We start from the raw sequence: 25,529 nt of genomic DNA on the forward strand, positions 1-25,529 counted from the left end.
TAGTCAGGATAGCATAAATTACAGAGCCAGGTTTCAGGGGTTCCAAATCTGACTCTATCACTTACTATTTCTATATTCTTGGACAAGTTGCTGTATTTCTCTGAATTTCTCTTTCCTCATCTGTAAAATATGAGTATAATAGTATTTTTCTCATAAGATTTTTGTGAAGATTAAATAAGTTAATTTGCATAACGCTGTTAGAAGAATGGCTGAGCACAGAGTAAGCACTCTTCGTATTAAATAAGTTGGCTTACATGTGGCTCTTAAAAGGATGGCAAGTACATAATAAGTTTGTAATAAATACCAGCTGTTATTATAGTCCGTTGCATAGATTCTGGTGATAAGACAATCAGAACCTAGTTATTTCTATGTGAGGCCTTTTCGTTTCAATCTGATGATACAATACAAATGCTCTTGCAATACTGTATTACTTTTGTGTTCATGTCCCTGTCCTGGTTTGCTGTGACAGGAGCTGCTTCTAACAGCTTTGCAACAAGTTTTCTGGGCACTGCCATGCCACATGTAATTGCAGTTTGGCCAGAACTGGAAGGCAGGTGACTAAGGAATGGTAATGTTAGATAGGAGACAAAGGGGTTATTGGTGCTAAGCTAGTATTTGATCATTGTGTTTGAGTCTGCTTTAATCTCAGGTTTAAGCTGATTCAGGAAGAAAAACAACCAGAATCAGTATCCTTTACAGTTCTCTGAGAATGTAATCAGTTTTCATCTGTTTGAAAATACTGTTTGCTTTTCTCTATGGCTTTGATCATAATAATTCACAATTCCAGTATACATAAACTTGAATCATTTACTTAAATAAAGTAACATATTTTCAACTGACAAATACCAGAACATTATTTGTGATTCATTAGGTAAAGTATAAGAATTTCTACTGATAACTCCAGTTTCTAAGGTATGACAGTGATGCCTCATCCTTCCATTAATTTACATTTTAACTCAGCAAGAAATTAAAGAAATTTTTGACGTTTACGGATTGATTCATGATATTCTAAGGAGTTAGCTGCCGTGGGTCAGGGTGGAACCTAAGGTGTGGGGGCATTTTCTCAGAGACTTGTGATATACTTCTCTGAGGGGAAGTCATGTAGAGGAAGGCAGTAGTAAGGGAGTGTATGTCTCCATCTATAACATATCCTCGGCTCTACCCCTTTGTGACTTCACTGTCACCCAAGCCCAAAAGCAGCTGTCAGGAAATAACTCTAGAGAATTTATCCCAATTTTCAGACAGAGCTAGTCCAAACTTAACCAAAGTTTTCAGTTAGCTACACATAATCTGTGTCTCTTGTTGAGAGGGACTAATCACTGAAAATTCTGGTATGGGGCACCTGGGTGGCTCAGTAGGTTAAGCGTCTGACTTCAACTCAGGTCATGATCTCAGCCTGTGAGTTCGAGCCCTGTGTCAGGCTCTGTGCTGATAGCTCAGAGCCTGGAGCCTGCTTTGGATTCTGTGTCTCCCTCTTTCTCTGCCCCTCCCCTGCTCATGCTCTGTTTCTCTCTGTCTCAAATATAAATAAAAACATTAAAAAATGAAAAAAAAAAAGAAAATTCTGGTATGGAAAAAAGAACCCTAACAAAGGAGAATGCTGGACCCATATCTCTTTGCATCTTAATAGCTGAATGACCTTGGGCAAGTCACATCAAGTTCAGAGGGCAGGTTCCTCTTCTGTGTAACAGAGCTAATCATGCACACTCTGCTTAATTCCAAAAGTTTTTATGAAAACTGACTGAGGTATTATATGCAAATATTCCTTTTGAACCACATTGTCCTATGCAAAGGTCACTGCTGTCACAGCCTGAAGCTGTAAAGACATCACAGAGATAGGGTGAAGGCATCCCCCCTTTTGGTTAATCCAAAGAAATACACGGATATGATGACAGTTGTTCAGTGGTTCGCTTCTTCTAGATTTGAACTCTACAGGGAGGCTCTGCCTCTATGGATGATAACAGTGATCTCAAGTACGTCTTTTGGCCTAACTCTGATTTCCCCAGAACACTGCATTCTTAAAGGTCCATAAGTGACATATGTACTCTGATGGTCATTTTCCCTTTTGGAAGCTCTTAATTCCCTCCTCAGTATGTAGTAAAGCTGAAACAAATATGAGCCAAGATTCCATGTACATTGCCATCTACAAATGTGTTTTTCAGCAAAAAATGCTGCCAAGGACATTTCTAGAGTAGGATGGGATAGGGCCTTTCCACTGGGGAAACATAAGATGTGGGTGGGGACAGAAAGGGGTCTTGCTGAAATGAATTCCAACCATTGACCTCTGCTTCATATATTTTGAAACCTTTTAAATGTGGAGTTTAAACTTTGAATTCCAAATGTTATCCCTGGCACCTGAATTTGGGGTCAAATATCCTTAGGCATTTTGAAAAGTAAATAGCACTATACAAATGATACCAGTAATTAACTGTTACCTACCATCTGAGAGGCAATATCACATTCTGTTTTGTATCAAACAGAGCAAGCTTCAAGTTCTAGTTCTATGTCAATATTGCCATTTTTAAAATGGAAATACTGACAAACAAGAATACATTTTCCTTGAGAACCGTTGTAAGCATTACAAATAATATACATTTTGGAACATAATGGACAAATTTTTATCATAGTCCTTATTACACACTTTCTTTGCATTTTTTGCTTTGTGATTTTCACAAAAAATTGTCAAGAAGGAAATTATTATTGGGGCACCTGGTTGGCTCAATTGGTTAAGCGTCCGACTTTGGCTCAAGTCATGACCTCACCATTGGTGGGTTCGAGTCCTGTGTTGGGCTCTGTGCTGACAGCTCAGAGCCTGCATCCTGCTTCAGGTTCTGTGTCTCCCCCTCTCTCTAGCCTTCCCCCCGCTCACACGCTGTCTCTCTCTCTTTCTCAAAAATAAATATCAGAACTGGATATATTCTTGTATCCAGAATATATAAATAACTAAAAACTCCAAATGAAATACAAGCAGTTCAATTTTGAAAATCGGCAAAATATTGAGCAGAGTCCTCATCAAAGAAAAGATACAAATGGCAAAAAAAGCACATAAAAAATTCTCTACATCATTATTCATTGGATAAATGTAAACTAAATGAGAAACACCTACAAATTGAATTAAAAGTACTGACTATGCCAAGTATTGGTGAGGATATGGAGGAACTGGTGGTAAGAATGTAAAATGGTACATCACTTTGGAAGACAGGCAGTTTCTTAAAAGGTTAACTATACACCTACTCTGTGACCCACTCAATCCACTATTAAATACATAGTCAAGAGAAATGAAAGCATATGTCAATACAAAGACATCTATAAATGTTCATAGCAACTTTCTCTGTAATAGCCAAAAATTATAAAAAGCCCAAATGCCATCAACAAGTAAAGGGATGAACAAAGTGTGCTACATTTGTACAATGAAATACTACTTAGCAATAAAGTATAAAAATTACTGATATATATATAAGAGCTTGGATGGCTATCAAGAGTATTATGCTGAATGAAAGATTTCAGGCCAAAAAAAAAAAAGATGATTCTATTGACATGAATTTTGAAAAATAAAGACTAATTTATAGTGACAAAGAACAGATCATTGGTTGCCAGAAGAGGAGTGTGAGGAAGGGTAGAGAGAGAAAGTAAAAAAGGACACAACAGAAACTTTTGGGATGATGCATATTTTCATTATCTTGATTAGGTGATGGTTCCATGAGTGTATGCATATGCCCCAAATTATGAATTTGTAAAACTTTAAATATGTGTATTTTACTGTATGTCATTAATGCCTTAATTATGCTGTTTTTAAAATCCCTCTGGAATATAAACTTCAGAAATAGACCTACATAAATATAATCAACTGATTATTGACAAGGGAGCAATGTCAGTATAATGGAGCAAAGATAGGTTTTTCAACAAATAGTGCTGGAACAACTGGATATCCACATGCAAAAAAAAAAAATCTAGATAAACCTTACACCTTCACAAAAACTGACTCAAATGGATGACAGGACTAAATGTAATATACAAAACTGGAGAACAAACTGAGGGTTACTGGAGGGGTTGTGGGAGGAGGGATGGGCTAAATGAGTAAGGGGCACTAAGGAATCTACTCCTGAAATCATTGTTACACTATATGCTAACTAATTTGGATGTAAATTTTTAAAAAATAAAAAATAAAACAAGTTAAAAAAAAACTACCCTAGAGGATAACATAGGAGAAAGCATAGATAACATTGGGTGTGGTGATGACTTTTTAAATACGACACCAAAGGCAAAGTCCATGAAAAAAGGAATTGATAAACTGTACGTCACTAAAATTAAAAACGTCTGCTCTGTGAAATACGATGAATGTTAAGAGAATGAGAAAACAAGTACAGACTGGGACAATACATTTGCAATAAAGGACTGTAATCCAAAATATAAAAGAACCCTTAAAACTCAACAATTTACCATATTAAAAAAATGGGCCAAAGACTTTAACGGACACCTCACCAATGTTAATACTCAGTAGCAAATAAGTATATGAAAGCATATACTTCACAGCATATGTCATCAGGGAAATTCAAAGTAAAACAGCAATGAGATACCACTACCAAAATGACCAAAATCTGGAGAAAATCTGGACTGACAACACCAAATGCTGGCAAGGATGTGGAGCAACAGGAACTCTCATTCATTTTTGGTGGGGATATAAAATGGTACTGCTACTTTGGAAGCTAGTTTGGTGGTTTATTACAAAAATAAACATACTTTTACTATATGGTCCAGCAATCATGCTCCTTGGTATTTACCAAGGGAGTTGAAAACATGTCCACAAAAAGCCTACATACAATACTTATAGCAACTTTATTCATAACTGCCAAAACTTGGAAGTAACCAATTCATATTGTAGTAGAGGACTGGATAAATAAACTGTAGTGTGTCCAGACAATGGAATATCACTTAATACTAAAAACAAATGAGCTATCATGCTATGAAAAGACATGGAGGAAATGTAAATGCATATTACCAAGTGAAAGAAGCCAATCGGAAAGGTCACATATTACATGATTCCAGCTAAATGACATTCTGGAAAAGGTAAAACTATGGAGACAGTATAAAGATCAGTGGTTGCCAGGGAGGGTTAGAGGGGATAAATATTTGGAGAAAATATTTTTAGGGCAATGAAAATACTCTGTATGATACTATAAGAATGGATATATGCCAATGTACAATTGTTCAAACCCATAGAATGTACAAAACCAAGAATGAACCCTAATGTAAACTATGGACTTCAGATGATTATGATTTATCAATGTAAGTTCATCAGTTCTTACAAATGTACTGCTCTGGTTGAGGATGTTAATTGTGGGGAAGGCTTTCATGTGTGGGTGGAGGAGGTGTATATATAGGGAACCTTAACATACTCTAAAAACTTAAGTCTTAATTTTAAACATCCCGCTGGCTGCTCAAAGCAGAACTGACTTCTAAGAAAGTAAGAGTGAAAAGAGAGAGACCATTTACAGTGGTCCAGGTAGGAAAGGAAAGTGCCTTGAACTAGGTTGGCAGTAGCAGAGATGAAGAAAAGTGAAGAGATTTGTGAGATACTTAGGAAATAAAATAAGAGTTGGAGAATGTCCACTATTTCCAAAGGTCATTTCATCCTGGCTTTCCAAAGCAAGGAGGTAGGAAAAATTACATTAACAAAACTCCCTTGAAATTGCAGAGGAAGCCCATGGCAAAAAGTTAACCTTACCTCCAATGTCTTGAAAGGACGCCACAGGTTGCTAATTTGGTTGTTAAGAAATTGCAAAGAAGAAAGAGAAGGAGAAGGAGGAAAAGAGGAAGAAAAAGAGGAAGAAGAAGGAAAGGAAAGAGAAAAGGAAAAGAAGAAAAAAGATGGTACAAGCACATTATTTGTGTAATATTCAACAGTGTCTCTTGATCTTTTTTAAATGATGGAAGGAAAATGAGATGGGAGATCAGAGTTTAAAATTTAGAGTAAAGTGGATGCTGTACTATGTTCACAGTAGTTAGCTTTTCCTGACAATAATATAAATGTCGATAGCACCCCTTTAAAAATAAAACATAACAATGTGATTCTTCAGATTTGTAGAGTACTTTTCTGTTTACAAAGTTGTTCCATCATCATCTTCAACTACCACTTCAGTCTTCTAAGGGTAGGTATTATTGGCCACAATTTTCTGATGAAAAAACTGTGAAGATGATTTTGGCCTTTGTGGAAGCAACGTGAACTTTGGAATCCTTCAGACCTGGGTTTAAATGTCTGTTAGACTGCCATTTATTTAATGGGCAACTTCAGAGAATTATGTCACAACTTAATTTTTCAAGGCTTCTTTGCCTATAACTACCTTCTTTACCCCTATCCATTGTTCATTGCACTATCATTAGTACCTCCTCCATACTCACCCTCTATTGGGTATAAATAAGAAGGAAACTCAAGTCTGTCACAGCACTTTAAATTGTCAGTGTCAGAAAAACCATCTGGCCCAGCCTCTCTACCTTCTCTTTTCCCCATTTCACAGAGCAAGAAACTGAACCTGACGAATAGGAAGAGATTCACTGCCAGTCTGTAGACAGTTCTCTTGGCTCTGAGACCTATGTTATTTCCATTCTACTTTCTCGTTTGCCCCACTGATTCAATTCCCTTTAAGCAACCTTACTTAAAAGCTTTGGTGGAACTAGAGGTTGTGATGACTATTCAAATAAGATTTTCAAAGTATCGGTGCATTTCAATTGCATATTCCTCTTCCCTATTATAACAGAGAATTGAAAATTAGCCCTGTTACAATTTGACATCTCTAAGAATAAGGCTGTTTCCTTACCATAAGGGGTGATTTGTGAGATTCCTCACTAACAAAGGGTGGGGGTATATTTGGGATGTATTGAGGCAGGGCTGAAGCCATTAACATACCAGGGGATAATTTTCACCACCTCAGGTAAAAAGCTCCTTAGGACTTTGTGTTCTGGAAGGTTCATTTATGGCTCTTGCCCAAATGCCCTTGGCATTGATTAATCTAGCCAAAATAGCAATGAGATGGAAGACTAGTTTAGGTTCTACTAAGGTGAAACATAGAACAATTACATCCTTGCTTCAATGTCTTCATCTGGAAAACAGAGCTTATCATGTCCACTGTTCCCTGCCATTAGGATTAAATTACTTCCTTTGGTAAGGGTAAGTAAATGCCCATGATGCTTGGCTGTGAACAAGATAAGACTCGGTAGAAGCCTGTAAAAAGTAGAAGAGACCCAGGCAAAAATCTCCACCAGCATTCTGGGAGAGACAGAACCTGCCCAAGGGAGGCCCAGGGCCCCTGCTAACAGAAAGGGAAACCTCCTTTCCCATGGATCTGTCCTTTCATTTCTACTCTTCCATCCCTATCTGCCGCTCCATCTTTACGGAGAGACTATGGTACCTCCTCCATAAAGGAGCAATTACAATATCCCACCTCACCCTCTACTCCTGGCTGTCCACCAAGAGGAAGAAAAACGGTCCTATGTAATTTCCATTCCTTGATTAAGTGCAGTTTGCAAACTTAAAATATGCAAAAGCAACTTGGAAAAGCAAGTGTCTGTATATAAGCAAACGTCTGCAAAACCCTGGACAAAATCCCTGTGTACATGACCAGGGTTTCTGGTGCTTGTGTGTTTGCCTGCTTCTCTGGGTGATTTTACCTTTGCAAGTCTGGATAGATGAGAAATGTATCTTTAGAAATAATTAGGCAGGAAAACAGGAAGAGAATAGGGTAGAGATGACTTCTGGTTATTAGGCAGAAGGTTCCTAGAGCAACTGGCATCATTCCACAAGGCCCAATCTACCCCTAAGGAGAAATTTGAAAGGTTTCAGCAACTATCAGCTGGCTTGTCCATAGCTCCTTCAGTTTTTAGGAGACCCTACTGCCCCTCTGTGCTTCTCTGTCTGCTCTGAACAAAGTCCCTCGCCTGAAGCCTTGGTACTCTTATTGCCCCCTACCTACTCCCTTCCCCCTCCCACACAAACAGAGTCTGTTTCGAGATTGGACTTCGGAACCAAATCTGTAAGTGCTGGCCTCCGGGAGATCGGGTTAGTCCTGTCCGCAAGATAAAGCTCCGGGTTAAAGCTTCAGCTCCTGCACCTAAATCTTGGTCACTGAAAGTAGGAGTATTCAAAGAGCTAAGATCCTCCCGAGCTAAAACAATCCTCTCCTGCCTTCACCCACACTGAGCCAACATTCATTTCTCCAAAGCCATTCGGCATTACAGCGCGGAGAGGGGAGGGGGGAAAAAAGAAAGGGGAGGGGAGGGAGAAAGGAGGTGGGAAGGCAAGGAGGCCGGCCCGGCGGGGGCGGGACCCGACTAGCAAACTGTTGCATTTGCTCACCACCTCCCAGCGCCCCTTCCGAGATCCCAGGGAGCCAGCGTGCCCGGAGAGCTGGAGGGTCCCGAGCTAGCCGGGAGGCAGAAGAGGCAAAAGAGGAAAGAGACCGAGCTCCAGCTCCAGTGTGGGACAGGAGCTGAAGGGACATACCGCGTCAACCCCAGCTGGGCTCCGGCGACCGCCAAGGCTTCTTGCAGCGCGGCGGCTAACGCCGCTTCTTCAGAGCTGCCCTTTACTCTTCGGTGAAGTTTTTAAAAGCAGCTAGAGACTCGGAGAAGCAAGGAAAGTGCCGGGTAGGACTGACAGTTGCCTTTGTCCTCCACCCCTCCACCCCGCCCCACCCCCTCCTGGGTCTCCTCTCCTGTTGCCGCTTGGCCCGCTCCTCTCTTCCTGTCCCCCTAACCCCCCCTCCAGTTGGCCCTGCGTGGCCAGCCCGAGTTTGCAGAGAGGTAACTCCCTTTGGCTTCGAGCAGGCAAGCTAGCTGCACGTTACAAAGACGGCTCTGGGGAGCCAGGCGACTGGTGAACCGCTTCAGCAAAGCACTGCAGCTGGGACCTGGCTAGTTAGGCTGTACACGGGGCGGGCCTCCAGGTTCCCTTCATTCCCTTTCCAGCTCCTTCTGCACGCAGCAGCCACCCCCACCCCCTCCAGTTTGCAGGGCCTGAGATCAAACAATGAAAGGGCAGTCAGGGCTTCAGTAGACCATTAAAAAGAAAAAGAAAAATCCCAAACAAAACAAACCTCCAAACCCAAAATAAAACAAAAAGAAAATAACCCGGTTCTTAATTGCACCTGCTTCAGTGGATACTGAATTTGGAAGGCAGAGGGTTTCCTTGTTTTTGTTTTGTTTCCTTCAAGAGTTGGGCATCTTTTGAATCTGCCGTCCCAAGATTTCAGTAACAGACTGTGAGACTAGCAGGGCAGATCGTGCACAACGTGTGTTTTCCTGTGCAGGAGATTTTGAGGCCGTCAGAGTGCTTTTGCGTGGTTATTCCTGCAAGTTTCCTTCCCAAGAGCTTCCCGCAGGTGGGCAGCTAACTGCAGCGACTACCGCATCTCAGCCTGTTGAACTTCTCAGCTAGACAAGGGGAAACAGGATAAAGGAATTAGGTGGAAGAGTCAGGCAAACTCAAGGATGGAGGTGCAGTTAGGGTTAGGGAGGGTCTACCCCAGGCCACCGTCCAAAACCTATCGAGGAGCTTTCCAGAACCTATTCCAGAGCGTGCGCGAAGTGATCCAGAACCCGGGCCCCAGGCACCCTGAGGACACGAGCGCAGCACCTCCCGGCGCCCGTTTGCAGCAGCAGCAGCAGCAGCAACAACAACAACAACAACAACAACAGCATCAGGAGCAGACCAGTCCTCAGCAGCAGCAGCAGCAGCCTGAGGATGGCTCTCCCCAAGCCCAGAGCAGAGGCCCTACAGGCTACCTGGCCCTGGACGAGGAACAGCAGCCTTCACAACAGCAGTCCGCCCCCAAGGGCCATCTGGAGAGAGGCTGCGTTCCAGACCCTGGAGCTGCTTCGGCCACCGGCAAGGGGCTGCAGCAGCAGCAACCAGCACCACCGGACGAGGATGACTCAGCTGCCCCATCCACGTTGTCCCTGCTGGGCCCCAGTTTCCCGTGCTTAAGTAGCTGTTCCACCGATCTTAAAGACATCCTGAGCGAGGCCGGCACCATGCAACTCCTGCAGCAGCAGCAGCAGCAGCAGCAGCAGCAGCAGCAGCAGCAGGAGGTGGTATCCGAAGGCGGCAGCAGCGGGAGAACTAGGGAGGCCGCTGGTGCTCCCACCTCCTCCAAGGACAGTTACCTAGGGGGCAGTTCAACCATCTCGGACAGCGCTAAGGAGTTGTGTAAGGCAGTGTCAGTGTCAATGGGCTTGGGTGTGGAGGCACTGGAACATCTGAGTCCTGGGGAGCAGCTTCGGGGGGATTGCATGTATGCCCCGCTCCTGGGAGTTCCACCCGCTGTGCGTCCTTGCGCCCCACTGGCGGAATGCAAAGGTTCTGTGCTGAATGATGGTCCTGGCAAGGGCACCCAAGAAACTGCTGAGTATTCCCCTTTCAAGTCAGGTTATGCCAAAGGGTTGGAGGGCGACAGCCTGGGTTGTTCTGGCAGCAGTGAAGCAGGGGGCTCCGGAACACTTGAGATGCCCTCCACCCTGTCTGTCTACAAGTCTGGAGCACTAGATGAAGCGGCAGCTTATCAGAGTCGCGACTACTACAACTTTCAGCTCGCCCTGGCTGGGCCGCCTCCCCCTCTTCCCCCTCCCCATCCTCATGCCCGCATCAAGCTGGAAAACCCGCTGGACTATGGCAGCGCCTGGGCGGCAGCAGCGGCACAATGCCGCTATGGGGACCTGGCTAGCCTGCATGGCGGGGGTGCAGTGGGACCCAGCTCAGGCTCACCCTCAGCCACCGCCTCTTCTTCCTGGCATACTCTATTCACAGCAGAAGAAGGTCAGCTGTATGGGCCCTGTGGCGGGAGTGGAGGCGGCAGCACTGGCGAGTCAGGGTCTGTGACCCCCTATGGCTACACTCGGCCACCACAGGGGTTGACGGGCCAAGAAGGTGACTTCCCTCCACCTGATATGTGGTATCCTGGTGGTGTGATGAGCAGAGTGCCCTATCCAAGTCCCAGTTGTGTCAAAAGCGAGATGGGCCCCTGGATGGAGAGCTACTCCGGACCCTATGGGGACATGCGGTAAGTTTCTCCTAGAAATGTCTTTTAATCTGTAGTTAGTCGGGATATGGGGGTATCTATCCTCTCCTACTTGAAGGGAACACTCTGCCCCTGTGAGCTCAACAGTGTTCCATAAAAAGGGCCGCCCTGAATCTGCAGCCTCCTGGGTACTCCTAGCCTGCCAAAGATATGACCTTTGTGCTCTGAACCCCCACTGTGTGCCCCAGTCCCCTGAGAGCCCAGGGTGCTGGTGTGTGCCCTTTCAGATAACAACACTCTCCCTCCCTCAGTCTCTTAAAATCCTTTATACCTCATGGTGCTCCATGTCCCAAAGGCTCCAAACTTAAATCCAAGAGCAAGGGCTACCTTCAGAAATAAAGCTCTTAAGTCCTCCAGTACTTTTTCTCCTCCCTCTTCCTAAATCTGAGAACCTGGACTGGAAATATGGGCAGTTTCACCTCTTAGAGTGTGTTAGGGTTTGCCCTCCAGCTTGTGGCAGGTCTTGGCAGGTTAAAGGCAAAAAGACAGGCCCAAACTTTTCTCAGTCTGCCTTCTCAAAAGAGATAAAATGGAAGTGCCAGATTAGGGGAAGAAGGTCTCAGTTCTCTGGGTTCTTAGGGCTGCTGTGTGAAGCAAACAGAGATATTAGTTTATCTCAATGAGGGAGGGAATACTGACTAAGGAACTAACTCCTCAGGTACGCTGGGTGCTGATGTCCCCTTGGACTTGTATCTTGTTCTGTTTTTCTTTTTCTTTAGCTGTTTTTTTTTTATCTGTGACTTTTCCAAAATTACTTGTTAGCTTTAGCATCTTTGACAGCTTAAATCCAACAATTTGCCTCCATTCACTGATGCTTGTGTTCTTGGAAGTTTGATAGCACAGTATTAGGAAAGAAAGAAGAGGTTAGGATTTCATACAATATACTATTTTCTGGGCTATTGAAGAAACAGCTTCTTACCAGGCTTTACATCCTACTATTAGATTTTTAATGTTTGGCTTGCAATATTTTCAAAGTTATTATTTATATAATCAAAACTTTTTCCAGTTAGTTTGGATTTTTTAAAATTATTTTTGCAATGTAGTTATACCATGGTATAAAAGGTTTTCTTCATTTTATAAAAACGGATTTACTTGGTAGGGTTAATTTATTTTCCCTAGGGCTATTGCTAGTTAGTTCTACTGTGCACTTTTTTTGAGGGATGTGGATGTCTAAGGTGCTTCTTGACATACCATGATGCTAACCTGAAACCTTCTCTCTTCTGCTTCCCCCCCAACCCACCTAACAACTAACTTAGTTAATAGGGAGGAAAGGAAGCATTCAACATATTTGTTAAGGGATGTATTTTTTTTTGTGAACATAGCCTGAGATTTCAGTAAGTAAGTATAGAAAGCAAAAAGTTCTTCCCATCATGTGTGCAGTAAGGTTATTTTATCCTAGCTCTTAGTGGAAACACTTCTCTGTTACAAAGACATGCTTATATTAATGGCCTTAACTAGTGAGAATCTAGCAGTATCCAAAGAAAGTAAAAGACTATCAATCTTTCCTGGTTTGTGGTTGCAGCACTTTTTATAAGAGCTAGTGAAAGAGAAAACTGACTTGACAAAGAATTTTCATCTCTAGGATATAGAAAATTGTTGAGTAAGTTTTTTGAAAATGCATCAATTTAATCAGAATACAACTAATCCCAATCTAAAAGTTGACATTTTATTACTTTTTCTTTCTTTCCCTCACTTTGTTGCGGTAAAATTTGGTGAAAGGCAAGTGATGTTTTAAGCCAAAGCCAGAACTTCCACACTGTTTTGCATGCATTATATGCCAAATTTGAGTTAAAAATCTAAAAATTCTAGAGGCTTCAATTTGTTGGATTCCTCCCTTTTCAAATTGTGTGTGTGTGTGTGTGTGTGCGTGTGTGCGTGTGTGCGTGTGTGAACACGTGCGCGTTCATTCATACACATTAGTTAGTTGGGGATAACTTTAGTAACTTTTGGAAAAACTCTATGTTCTTATACATCTACAATATTTCTGCTGAAATGAGAGAGGTGGAAGGAGAGAAGCTTGAAGGTGGTCCTTTAAAAAAAACAAACTTAATTTAGCATGTGATTTGAACAGAAGGAATAATAAAAAGTAATGGGGCTAGTGTGCAACCCTGATGATATTTAAAGGAGCTGTCTTCTTTCAGAGATCAAACAAGAGTACAAATTTGTTAATTGACCACCTGCCCACTTGAAAGAAGTAGGACCCTTTTTATTCCAGCAAGCAGCACAATAATATGAAAAACATTTATTCTTGGGAGTTGAGGCCCAGGGAAGCATGTGCTGGAATTAAAGTTGGGATTTAAATTAATTATTCAGATGCAAAAAGAACATTTTAATTTTTCTATTGGTAATTTGTTCTTTTTTATATTAAATATAATTTATTGTCAGATTGGTTTCCATACAATACCCAGTGCTCATCCCAATAGGTGCCCTCCTCACTGTCCATCACCCACTTTCCCCTCTCCCCCACCCCCCATCAACTCTCAGTTTGTTCTCAGTATTTAAGAGTATAATAGTGTTTTAGTAGTGCTTTGATATCAGCAAATCTCGCTTTCCTCTATTAACTACTTAAAAAGGAGACAATTTATTAATCCCCCTTTTCATCTCCTCTCCCTTCTTCAGTTATCAAACAGACTTTTATGACTATTTTGCAAGGAGCAGTTTGTTTTGTAAAGCCGAATTTTGTTTTGGGACCAAAATAGTCTGAGGCTTTCTGTCCATAGACCTTGAGAGTCCATTGTCAGTAAATAACTAGTGAGTTCTATCTGGGCACCAGTGATCAGAACCAGAGGACCAAATAGCCACCCTGGGTGGTACCCCATTTGGAAATATGTGCAAGATGTACTGATGGAAGTTTTCTCTTTGTTGTCCATAGTGTATCTCTTTTAGCTCAGCCAAAGGTTAACATCAGTGAGAGATATTTTCCAAGAAGCTTGTAGCCTTCCAATTGCAGGGTCACTTTGGGGCACTTTCTTGCCAGTGCTAACTTTACCTCATCAGATTTCCATTTTTCGAGTTGTAAATTTCGATATAATATATTGAATTTGCTGGTGCATTTAATTTTCTTTTTAAGGTGTTTTTCTTCCCTGTAATAATTTTCTCATCTGGTGTGCATATATGCATTTAAAACAAGGAATCCTTAGGTCTCTGACCCTTACTTGTACTGTAGCTACTTTTGGTGGGATTATGAGTTGGAGTTAGGGACATGGACAATTTTATTATTTTTTTCCATAGTGATATCAAGACCACCAGTTTCATTTGGAAGTCTGCTTAAACAGGGAGCAGAATGTAGGCTGAGTGTGAGAAGCAAGGGACTTGTTTTATAACCAAACCTCAAATTATTATTCTGAAAAATGAAAAGGAAACAAAAATCAAGTTTTGTGAGGTTGGTCAGAGAGGGAAAAGGAAACCTCTCCCCACCCCCTACCTCCACCATTTTCTCTTTGTCTGCAGCTTCCTCAAGTGCTGCCTGTCCCGGATTTTCTTTCATTTCTCTCCTTTCATGCTTTTAACTAAATGGAAACATAGACACTTCTTTCTACTTTTGAGGACATTTTCCTCATTACACCTGAGGTATACTCCTACAGATTATTTTTTAATCTGGAGAGTAACCGATCAGATCAACCCTAGCACCTCTCTTTTAAGGCTAGATAACTTGAGGGAATTGCAAAATTAACAGCTGGGCTTTTTTAGCTTGAGGTTAGAGTCTGATTCAACAGTTGCTGAGGAAGCTGAACTAGAAGGCTTGAGGACTTGGTGATTTAATGAAGTATTTTTCCAGTTGCTGTCCCTCTCTCTTGATCTCTGTCTCTGTTTACTGGCCATTTTGGCAACCTTTTCTCAAAGCCTGAAAATAACTGGACCCTCTCCTGTGAGACAGTGCTGGGTCAGACATCGACAACACTTTCACAAGAAATACCTAATCTGTGTGTGAGGGTGCTTGCTAGCTGGGCCAATAAATATGGTGATGCTATGTGTAAATTAATCATTTGAAAACAAAAATAGATATTGAAGAAACTCTTCTACCTCAGACTTCCTTTACCAGCATCCCATCAAGTTATGAAATGTTGAATTCAGAGTTAAGTTATCCTCATCCTAAACACAACACTGACTTTTTTTTTCATTGTTCGTAAAATTCTCTATAGTTATCAGTATTGGTTGACATTTGTCATATTGAAAAGAATTATGAAATCTCATATTCATAGCACCCTTTTCAAAAAAAATACCCGGTGTCTTATAGTTTATTGAGTAGCACTCCTGGAAGTTTGAGTAGGCTCGGAGGATGCTTAGTGAACACCTCTTTGCTAGTTGAGGGTATAGAAATAGTTTTTTTATGACCTTTGTTTACCATGTGGAGAAACCTCTCTAAAGCAGCACTTCTTAGCTTTATTTCTCCAAGCTTCCCACCTGTTAGATGATGTGTTATTTTACTTTATTTTTTATTTAATTTTTTTAATGTTTATTTGTTTTTGAGAGAGAGAGAGAGACAGAGTGTGAGCAGGGGAGGGGCAGAGAGAGAGGGAGACACAGAATCAGAAGCAGGCTCCAGGCTCTGAGCTGTCAGCAGAGCCCGATGCGGGGCTCAAACTCACAAACCATGAGATCATGACCTGAGCTGAAGTCTGACATTTAACTGAGCCACCCAGTCACCCCTATTTGATTTGATTTGATTTGATTTTAATTTACTTCTAGAGAGAAAGAGAGAGAGACAGAGACAGAGACAGAGAGAGACAGGCAGAGGGAGACAGAGAGAGAATCCCAAGCAAGCTTCAGTCTTAGCACAGAGCCTGATGCAAGGCTTGACCTCACCACCCCGGGATCATGACCTGAGCTAAAATCAAGAGTTGGATGCTCAATTGACTGAGCCACCCAGGTGCCCCACTGATTGAGGATATCTTAGATTGTTGCTCTGTAACGGCTACTTTCAGTGGCTGTTGCGCAGAAATGATAGGACTGTGAGTTATGCACAATTCCTTGCACACTTATGGCTGCTGCCACCCTTTCTCTCTTAAACCATTTCCTGCTGCCAACCTACAGGCCATGTTAAGGTTGAGAGTGGCTCATCCAGATAAGCTTAAAGCTCTAAAGTGTTGGTTACTTGAGAATGCTGCCAATATAGATCAGGTAGTACCTGAGTTTTATTTTACATTTTAATAGCAGCTTTACTAAAGCATATATATATATATATATATATATATAAAAATATACAATTGATGGTTTTTAGAATATTCAGAGTTGGGCAACCATCACCACTATTTTAGAATATTTTAATGACTTAGTATTCACCATACCCCCCAAACACTGAGCAACTATCAACCAATTTACTTTTGTTCTCTATGGGTTTGCTTACTTTAACATTTCATAAAAATGGAGTCATGCAATATGTGATCTTTTATGACTAGCTTCATTCATATAGAATAATATTTTCAGGGCACCTGGGTGGCTGAGTCAGTTAAGCATCTGACTCTTGGTTTCAGGTCAGATCATTATCTCACAGGTTCATGAGTTTGAACACTGTATCAGGCTCTGCCCTGGCATCATGGAGCCTACTTGGTATTCTCTCTCCCTGTCTCTCTGCCCCTTCCCTGCTTGTGCTGTCTCTGTTTCTCTCAAAATAATAAAAAAAGAATAATATTTTCAGTGTTCATCCATGTTGAAGCACATATCAGTACTTCATTCTTTTTTTATAACCAAATAATGCTCCATTGAATGTATATATGTCATATTTTATCTATCCATTAGTTGATGGACATTACATTTATTTTCACTTTGTGACTCTTATGACCAATACTGCTATAAACATTCATGAAAATCCATACAAAATTTTTTTGTGGATGTGTGAACATAATGTTTTTAATTCTTTTGGGTACATACCTCAGAATGGAGTTTCAGGATCATATCTAACTCTGTGTTTAACTTTTTGAGGAACTCCCAAACTGTTTTCAAAATTATCTGCATCATTTTACAATCTGACCAGCAATATATGAGGGTTCCAGTTTTTCCACATCCTGCAAATATGTGTTGTCTTTTTAACCATAGCTGTTCTTAGTGTATGTGAAGTGATATTTCAAAATGGTTTTGATTTGCATTTCTTTAATGACTAATAATATTAACATATTTTCATGTCCTTATTGGCTGTTTGTATATCTTCTTTGAACAAAATATCTATACAGAACTTTTGCTTATTTTTGATTGGATTACTTGTCTTTTTATTATGAGTTTTAAGAGTTTTTTCAATGTATTCTGGATACAGACCTGTAACAAATTATGATTTGTGGATATTTTATCACATAACATGAGTTGTCTTTTCATTTCCTTGATGGTATCTACTGAAGCACAAACATTTTGAATTTTGATGAAGTCTACTCTATTTTTTTCTTAGGTGTCTTGTGATTTTGGTGTCATATACAAGAAAGCTTTGCCTAATCCAAGGTCACAAAGATTCACACCTAGGCTTCCTTCCTAACTGTTAAATTTAGGTTTTTGATCAATTTTGAATTAATTTTTATATAACTCATAAAATGTGATCAGGGGTTCAACCACATTCTTTTGCATGTAGATATCAACAAATGGTATAGTCATCATGGCATGTTTGTTGAATCTTTCCTCATTTAACTGTCTTGGAACCCTTCTTGTAAAATCAGTTGACTATAAATGTGAGGTTTCATATCTAGTCTTTGAACTTTATTGCACTGATCTTACCTGTACCACACTGTCTTAATTACTGTAGATGTTTAGTAATTTTTGAAATGAAGTGTGAGTCTTCCAACTTTGCTCTTTTTTAATATTTTTTTTGGTTACTCTGGGTCTCTTGAATTTCTGTATTAATTTTTTAGTGAATTAATTTTAATTAAACTTTTTATGAATTTCTGTACTAGTTTTTCAGTTTCTACAAAGAAGCCAGTTGGGATTCTGAGAGAGATTGCAGTGAATCTGTAGATCATTTTGGGGAGTGTTGCTATCTTAACAATATTGAATCTTCTGATACATGACCATGGAATGTCTTTTCACTTATTTAGCTCTTCTTCAACAATGTTTTGTAGTTTTTTAAGAGTGTAAATTTTACACTTTTGTTAGATTTATTCCTAAATATTTAATTTTTAATGCTATTATAAATTAAATCCTTTTCTTTATATTCTTTTTAAATTGTTCATTGCCAATGCATAGCAATAGAATTGATTTTTTGTATATTGACCTTGTATCATGCAACCTTGCTGAAAGTACCTGAGTTCTGAACACCTCTGGGACTTAAGAGGCAGAAGGTTTCTGTTGCCATACTAAAGTTAAAGCATACTTTGTCTCATTATATATGAAGGCCACATAGGGACACTGTTCTCACTTTTCCTCAGCTATAAATTGAAATTGGTAATGCCAGCCTTTTTTCTAGATGAATAGAAGATTATCTCTAAAACTATTAGGTCTTTAGAGAACCTAATAAGGTTTATGCAGTTAATAATCTTCTTTGTAGTATTTGGATTTGGAAACTATTAGCAAGGATATGAAGAATAATAATAATTTCTACACACAAAACTAACATGAAGAGGTAACAAATGCAAACTAGGCCAAAGAAATAAATAGCTATATTTGACTTATGTTTAGGTTTATGTAAACACCTGGAGTCATAATTTTATATTTTTATGTGTTGTCCTTTGGATAAAATAAATGCCACCCCACATTCTGGTGTGTATTTCTAGATGAGGAAATGGTTCATTTATTCTCCTACAATTTGGGCTTCTTTTCAGGGAGGTACTCTATAAACATGAAGCAGAGATACAATTTACCTATAAAGGGACTGAACTTTGGCCTCACTAACACTCTAAGCTAAGGGTCATATCTAGTCAGCTACAGCTGTGGTGTTCTGATAATGGTGTGCAAACTGCAGGCCACTGAACAAAATGTCCTATCATGACCTAGCTGTCTTTAGAGATGATGCTACTAAAGTGATTTTTTAAAAGTAAGCATCAATCAACCACTTTTCATTAAGAATCTGCTATATGCTTGCCTGTGTGCTTCAGGGAAAAGGGAACACAATTCAGGAAGAATCTTGAGGTCACTTCCCTCAAGGAGCTTATACCCATTAAAAAACAACAACAAAAACAAAACAGAATGGCAACACTGTGATGTCAGTATGATGAGATGCTGGATTGTATGGTACATATTTTTAAAATTTAAGCACTGGTTGTTGTATGGAAACCAATTTGACAATAAATTACATTTAATATAAAAAAGTTAGTGGACAGGGATTTATTTTTTTCTTTTTCCTAAATGTATTTAGGTATGATGACAAATAAAAAAGTGTACATATTAGGTTGTACAATAAAAAAATTAAAAAAATAAAAAGAAATGGATTAATGTAGGTTGCCTCTTATCCTTTATGAATTAGGTGGGGACTAGCAATAGATTATAGGTCTTGATGGATATTTCAAACACCAGGAAGTGGTACCGCTGTAAAGATAATAATGAGTGAACTCAAGTAAGGGGTTGAAATATATTTCTGCTTTTTCAGCAGTACCACCCCAGTCAAGTTAGTTACAAGTTTCTTCCTTAGTGCCTTTGGTTATATTATTGCACATGCTAGGAACACATTTTATATCTTTGACTATACAGGTTTTAATAATATGAGGAATTAACTAAAATTGAGGGTGATTTATGGGTCTAATTTTGGCGTGAGAGCCAATGAAGATATCTAGTGTGGTGGTTAGATTAAGAATTATTATTCTACTTTCAAGGTTTCCATTTATCATGGTGGCTTTCTTCGAGTTCCTGTATAAATGGGATTTCAGGGTGTTGGCTAAGAGGGGGGAAGTGAGAAGTACAAATCAAACAATTCTGGGAGTAAGAGGTTCATGAAAATTTTTTCTATAAGGGCTTTGTTGAATTATATGATGTAGTGTTTTAAAATGGCCCACCTTTTTAATAATGGATTCTGTTTTCTCTGGTTGAGTAGATTCTTTGCTTGTGGAAGTGTAGTCCCACTATCTGGCTGCTAGGGTGACTGCAAGTGTCCTGTGGCAGAATTTCCCTGGGAATGGTTGGCGTCCTTTTGTGGATTCAACACATTACAGGATAACTTGGGCCAGAGTCACCTACTACCAAATAATAAAGAAGTTACTGTGGCACTTAGTATTTTATCTGGCATGTCCCTTCTCAAAGGGCAAAACATTTTTAGTAACACTGATTCCTTAACACCTATTTATGAATGTGGAGCTGGGAGCAACGACATTGGATATATTCCAGTAGCACTTTACAGTTTACAGATCAGTTTCATATCTCACTCTTGCATTTCATCCTCTTTTCTACCCTGTACATGTAACCAGATTTTAGGTGTAATACTCTTCATACTCTTATTCTGTTGTTACTCCCACTGTAAATATTATGTTCGGAGACATTAGGTAATATGTCTGAAGTCAAACAACTTCAAAGTGGCAGAGCTAGGATCTCAGTCTTACTCTTTCTTCTTTCAATCAAGTGTTCCTTTTTTTATTATATGTCTCTCTCATGTCACATATAGGAAATAAGAGATTTAGAGAGGCAAAATAACCTTAATTGGTATCAGCAATAGAAACTGGTAAAGCTTATAAGGCTTTTGGGTCTCTTATTCACTCACCAGACTGAGTTTGGTGGATTGGTTTGTATAAGAGTTTTGGGTGAGAATAATCTCACCATCCTACTTTATAATCTGCATGTACCTATGGAACATTTATTATATGCCAAAGTCTATATTAGACACTGATGTTACAACAATGAACAAGGCAGACAAAAATTCCTCCCTTTGTGGAGTTTACTTTGTAGTGAGGGGAGACATAATAAGTGTCATGAGGAATAACTTAACAGATTGTGGGAGATAGAGATTCATAGTGGGAAAGACCATTTTATATTTGTTGGTCAGAGAAGGCCTTCCTGAGCAGGTGATATTTGAGCAGAGACATTAAGGAAAGGAAAAAGTAACCCACAGAGATATCTGGAGTTAGAATATTCCAGGCACAAGCAACCACAAATACAAAGGGCCTGAAATAAGAATGTACTTGGTGTGATGGAAGACAGCAGGGAGGCCTGTGTTGGTGGTTTAAGTAAGTTGAGGGTCATATGAGATTAGAGTTAATTAGGGGAATCATGGGTCTTAATTAGGACTTTGGTTTTTACTCTGATATGGGGATTCATTGGAGGAGTTTGAGCAGAGAAATAATGCGATCTTTTATTTTAACAGAATCCTTCTTCATAACATCAACCACTTTTTGATAGAATGTACATTTGTTGCTTACTTATCGTCTGTACGAAGAAGAGACTGTGGGAGCAAGGGAGCATCAGGGAGATGAGTCCACTGCAGTTATCCAGGTTAGAGGTGATGGTGACTTAGACCAAGGTGGTATTGGTGGAGGAGATGAGAAGTGGCTGGATTCTGGATGTATCTTGATGGGAGGGACAATAGCATTTAATGACAGATTATATATTCATTGTGAGAAAAAGAGGAGTCAAGGCTGGTTGACAAACTTTTGAGCTGAGCAATTTGAAAACTATGATTACCATTTACTGAGATGATGAAGAATGTAAGTGGAGCAGGTATTATGTGAGGGGGGTAGGAATTAAGAACTTGATTTTGGATGTATAAAGTTTAAGTTATATGGCAAGCATCCTGATGGCTTCTTTTCAGTGTTCACACAGTGCCCTCAAATTTCCTGCTCTTCAAGATCAATTAGGATTTTAAAGATCACCTAGGCCTTTGGTGCCCCCACCTCCCTCCCCTTTCACTTTACGGAAGCCTAGAAAAAGGTAGAGTCTTATCTAGAGTGAAACAACAAGCTGACAACAGTTAGAGCACAAACTCAGTTCTCCTGTATTCCAACTAGGTGCTTTTATTCTCAGTGTTATTGTGAGCCTCATTTGGGGCAGAGAGTGTCTCTTCTTCCTACCCAAACCTTAAACCAGGTAATTAAACTAAGTAGTGAATACAAAACCAGAACATATAAATTGTCTGCTGCCTCCAATCAAACCAAAATAGTATAATTATGTTTTCACTGAACTATATAACAAAATACTTTATCTGTGAAAAACACAGTAAGCAGACTTTTAAAGACTACTGAGCCACATTTGGAACGTACAGAGAATATGAGCAGAAATGGCCTGAGATCATAGAATATTAGAGTTCATGGAACCTATCTTGTCCAGCTAGATCATTCTGTGGATGAAGTCTTTGAGGCACAGAGATGGGAAGGAACTTGACCATAGTCACATACAAAGCTGGTGCCTTTTAGTCATAGTCTGTTCTGAAGGTTAACTGTTGCTTCATTGGAAAAGTCTATACTGGAAATGTGATTCCCCACTCAAAACAAAGAATTATAATAATAGCGATAATAATGATAGCATTTATCGTGTGCCAAAGTTTGATGCCTTAAACAGATTAACTCATTTAATTCTCACAACGAATTTGGTAAATAGTCCTAGAGAGGTTAAGTAACTTGCCCCAAAGTCACACAGCTAGGAAGTAGAGTTTATGTGCACGCCCAGGAAATCTGGCTTACAACCACAAGGTTCTAACCCCTTTGTAATACCAGTAGCTTCTAGGATTGGGCAGTCATTCACTGCTACCATCCCAAAAGACCGGTGACCTAATTATGTATTCCCTCTATTATAGTCTACTGATCCTCACCAAATAGCTGAGTGCCTGGGGATTAAAGTGGAGGTGGAGGGATGCAAAGGGGGTCAGGGGAAGAAGTTGATCATTTATAATGGGAATTTGAAATTATTGAAAAAGGCCTTGAGATACTAAGGTGGTTGAAAATCTCAAAGCCCAGTACAAACCTGGACAATTCAATGCCTGCTTAAATAGGAGGGCTGCCAAGTTAAGAAAAAAAAAAAATAGCTGAATTTTTGGAGTTAGGAACTGTTTTTCAGTGCTGCACGTGTTAATTCATTTAATCCTCAAAGTAACTCCCTGGGGTAGGTACTTTTATCATTCCAATGTTACTGAAAAGGAAATAGACACAGAACAATTAAGTAACATATATGACCAAAGTTATAGAACAACTAAGTGGAAGAGCCTATATTAGAACCTAGGCAGTTTAGCTCTACAGAGCTTATATTCTTTTCCAATATATTTAGGGAAAAGGGTACTAGTCATACTACATTTTTTAATATAAAACATAGTGCCTGAACTTCAAACATTGTGCAACTTTTATCCTTACAAAACACCAGCTTCTTTTAAGGGTTCTTAGGAGAAAAGGTACTTACCAAAGGTCATATGGTGAGTAAGTAGCAGAACCAGAGCTTGAACTTGAGACTCCAGACTGCCAGACTTCTTTGCATTGTATCACTCTGGCTGTCTTCTCACACTGACATTTGTATCCTTCTATTTCTCTTTCTGTATCACCCTACCCCTTACCTTAAAAAAAAAAAAAAAAAAAAAAAAAAAAAAAAAACTTTATGCATCAGCAACATTGGACAGAGAATGGGGAAAATGATCAGACTCCATCTGTTTCCACACATTGGACAAAACGAACACAAAAATGTCAGGAAAAAATGTCAACCCATAGCATTTTCCCTAAATAAAAAGAACTTCAGTACGACAAGATGCTGCTTCTGTCATTCTAGGCTCAAATGAGTAGTGCAGGATTTCTGGGAAGTCTTGAATATTGTTGTCAGATAACATTTTTGTTACTGTCAGATAACATTTTTGTTACTGTGAAAACAGAAGCAGGCTACTACAAAAATCTGCTTCTCCCCAGATTTTTTTTAAAAGAAGATGCAATCTTACCAGTCATATAAGTGATAACTACTTAGGCATTTCTTTTTAAGGTTGTCAGTACATGAGAGAAAGCATTTTTCCAAGACTTCCACATTGTGCCACCTCTCTGAAAGCATTGCCTAATTTCTTTTTTTTTGTCATTTTTTAACATTTATTTTTTGAGAGACAGAGCATGAGCTGGGAATGGGACAGATAAAGAGGGGGAGTCACAGATTCCGAAGCAGGCTCCAGGCTCCGAGCTGTCAGCACAGAGCCCGATATGGGGCTCGAACCCATGAACCATGAGATCATGACCTGAGCCGAAGTCGGCTGCCTAACCAACTGAGCCACCCAGATGCCCCACATTGCCTAATTTCTAATAGGATGAAGAGGTTGCATAAACCGAGATTTGGAAGTAAAGATGATATTTGATGTTTGGGTGCAGAAAGGACTCCAAATGTTTTGGGTCTGTTTATTCTGCCCACTCCTCTCTTTCATGTTTGTTTAAAAATACAAAGGTTAACAAATGTGTAGTCTGTGGGAGTTTCCAATTGTTCATTTGAAAAATCTGTTTGATCAGCCTTTTAAAGAAAAAAGACCAAATTAGACTCATTCATTTCAGTCATCAACTACCTAGTTTTAGACCAAAAATTATAACTAGGTTCATATTTTCAGATGGTATGTAGTTTGCTTTGAACACTTGCTGGACCTTGCTGAGGTGCTGGATTAACTCAAAATATACCTGGTCAGATGTGGAATTAAATACCATGAGCTCTTCTCTGGGGACATCTCTACTCTTCCAAGTACAAAGTTCCCCATCAGAGATGATCCCACAGTGTCCGGGGAAATCTGCATTAGAGTCTTTGGGAATTAGTGTACGGAAATGGCATATTATTGTTTCCCAAAGCCTTCTCAGTCATTCCTTGTATCTGTGTTCAGATCCTCACCACCTCTTACCTGGATTAGTGCAGTGACGTCTTCCCTGCTCCTTCTAGTCTTCTCTGCTACTCTCTGATTCATATTGTATTCATCCCATCAGGTTAACCTTCTCAAAGTTCAGCTATAGTATTATAAGTATTCTTTTATCCATTAGTCTGTAAGCTCCTTGAGGGTTGAAATTCTATGGAGTTTAATTTATCTCTTTATTCCCAATGCTTAGCACAGAGAAAGCCTTGCTACACAGTTAGGTAATGCATGTTTGAAATTGTATCTCCTTGTAATTTGCTTATAGGTTAAAGTCCAAATTCTTTAAGTCTGATGTTTAAGGCTTTTCATGATCTGGCTTATTGTTCCAGCCTCAATTTCTATAATTCCTTTATAAAAATCTTCAACTCCAGCCAAATGGATCTAGTCACCGTCCTCTTAAACCATCCTTATTCCTTTATTTTTTGAACTTGATGTTTTCCCATCATTCCTTTGGCCTTGAGGCTATCCCAATTTTAATATCATCCATTCTTTTAAGCTTAGCTCAAATACAGTCTCCTAAAAGATAAAATTTATCATCCCCTAACCCATTAAGAATTGATCTGTATGACATAATATGGTTGAAAGAATGTAGGCTTTACTTTCCTCATCTGTAAACTCACTCTAGAATTCTCTAGTTTATAAGTTTTGGGATAGGAAAGGATCAAATGACATGATGGGTGTTAGGTACAAGTCAAGAGTCAGTGCTTATATCTTTTATATTTATCTCTTTTTTCCTTATCCATAGATATGGTGCTTAGCTCCTTAAATTATAATTA

At 39.7% G+C, this 25,529-nt stretch overlaps 1 protein-coding gene across 1 annotated transcript in view; it reads left to right on the forward strand.

The window, feature by feature from the left end:
* The first annotated feature begins 8,298 nt into the window (after positions 1-8,298).
* Positions 8,299-25,529, forward strand: part of AR (androgen receptor) — a 187,496-nt gene continuing 170,265 nt past the window's right edge. Inside the window, exon 1 of the mRNA XM_049644662.1 lies at positions 8,299-11,051. Within this exon, the coding sequence (XP_049500619.1) occupies positions 9,484-11,051 (1,568 nt within the window). The 5' untranslated portion in view covers positions 8,299-9,483. The remainder of the gene's footprint in view (positions 11,052-25,529) is intronic.

The sequence above is a fragment of the Panthera uncia genome, chromosome X (genome assembly GCF_023721935.1).
Source record: "Panthera uncia isolate 11264 chromosome X, Puncia_PCG_1.0, whole genome shotgun sequence".
In the NCBI taxonomy this organism is placed as follows: domain Eukaryota; kingdom Metazoa; phylum Chordata; class Mammalia; order Carnivora; family Felidae; genus Panthera; species Panthera uncia.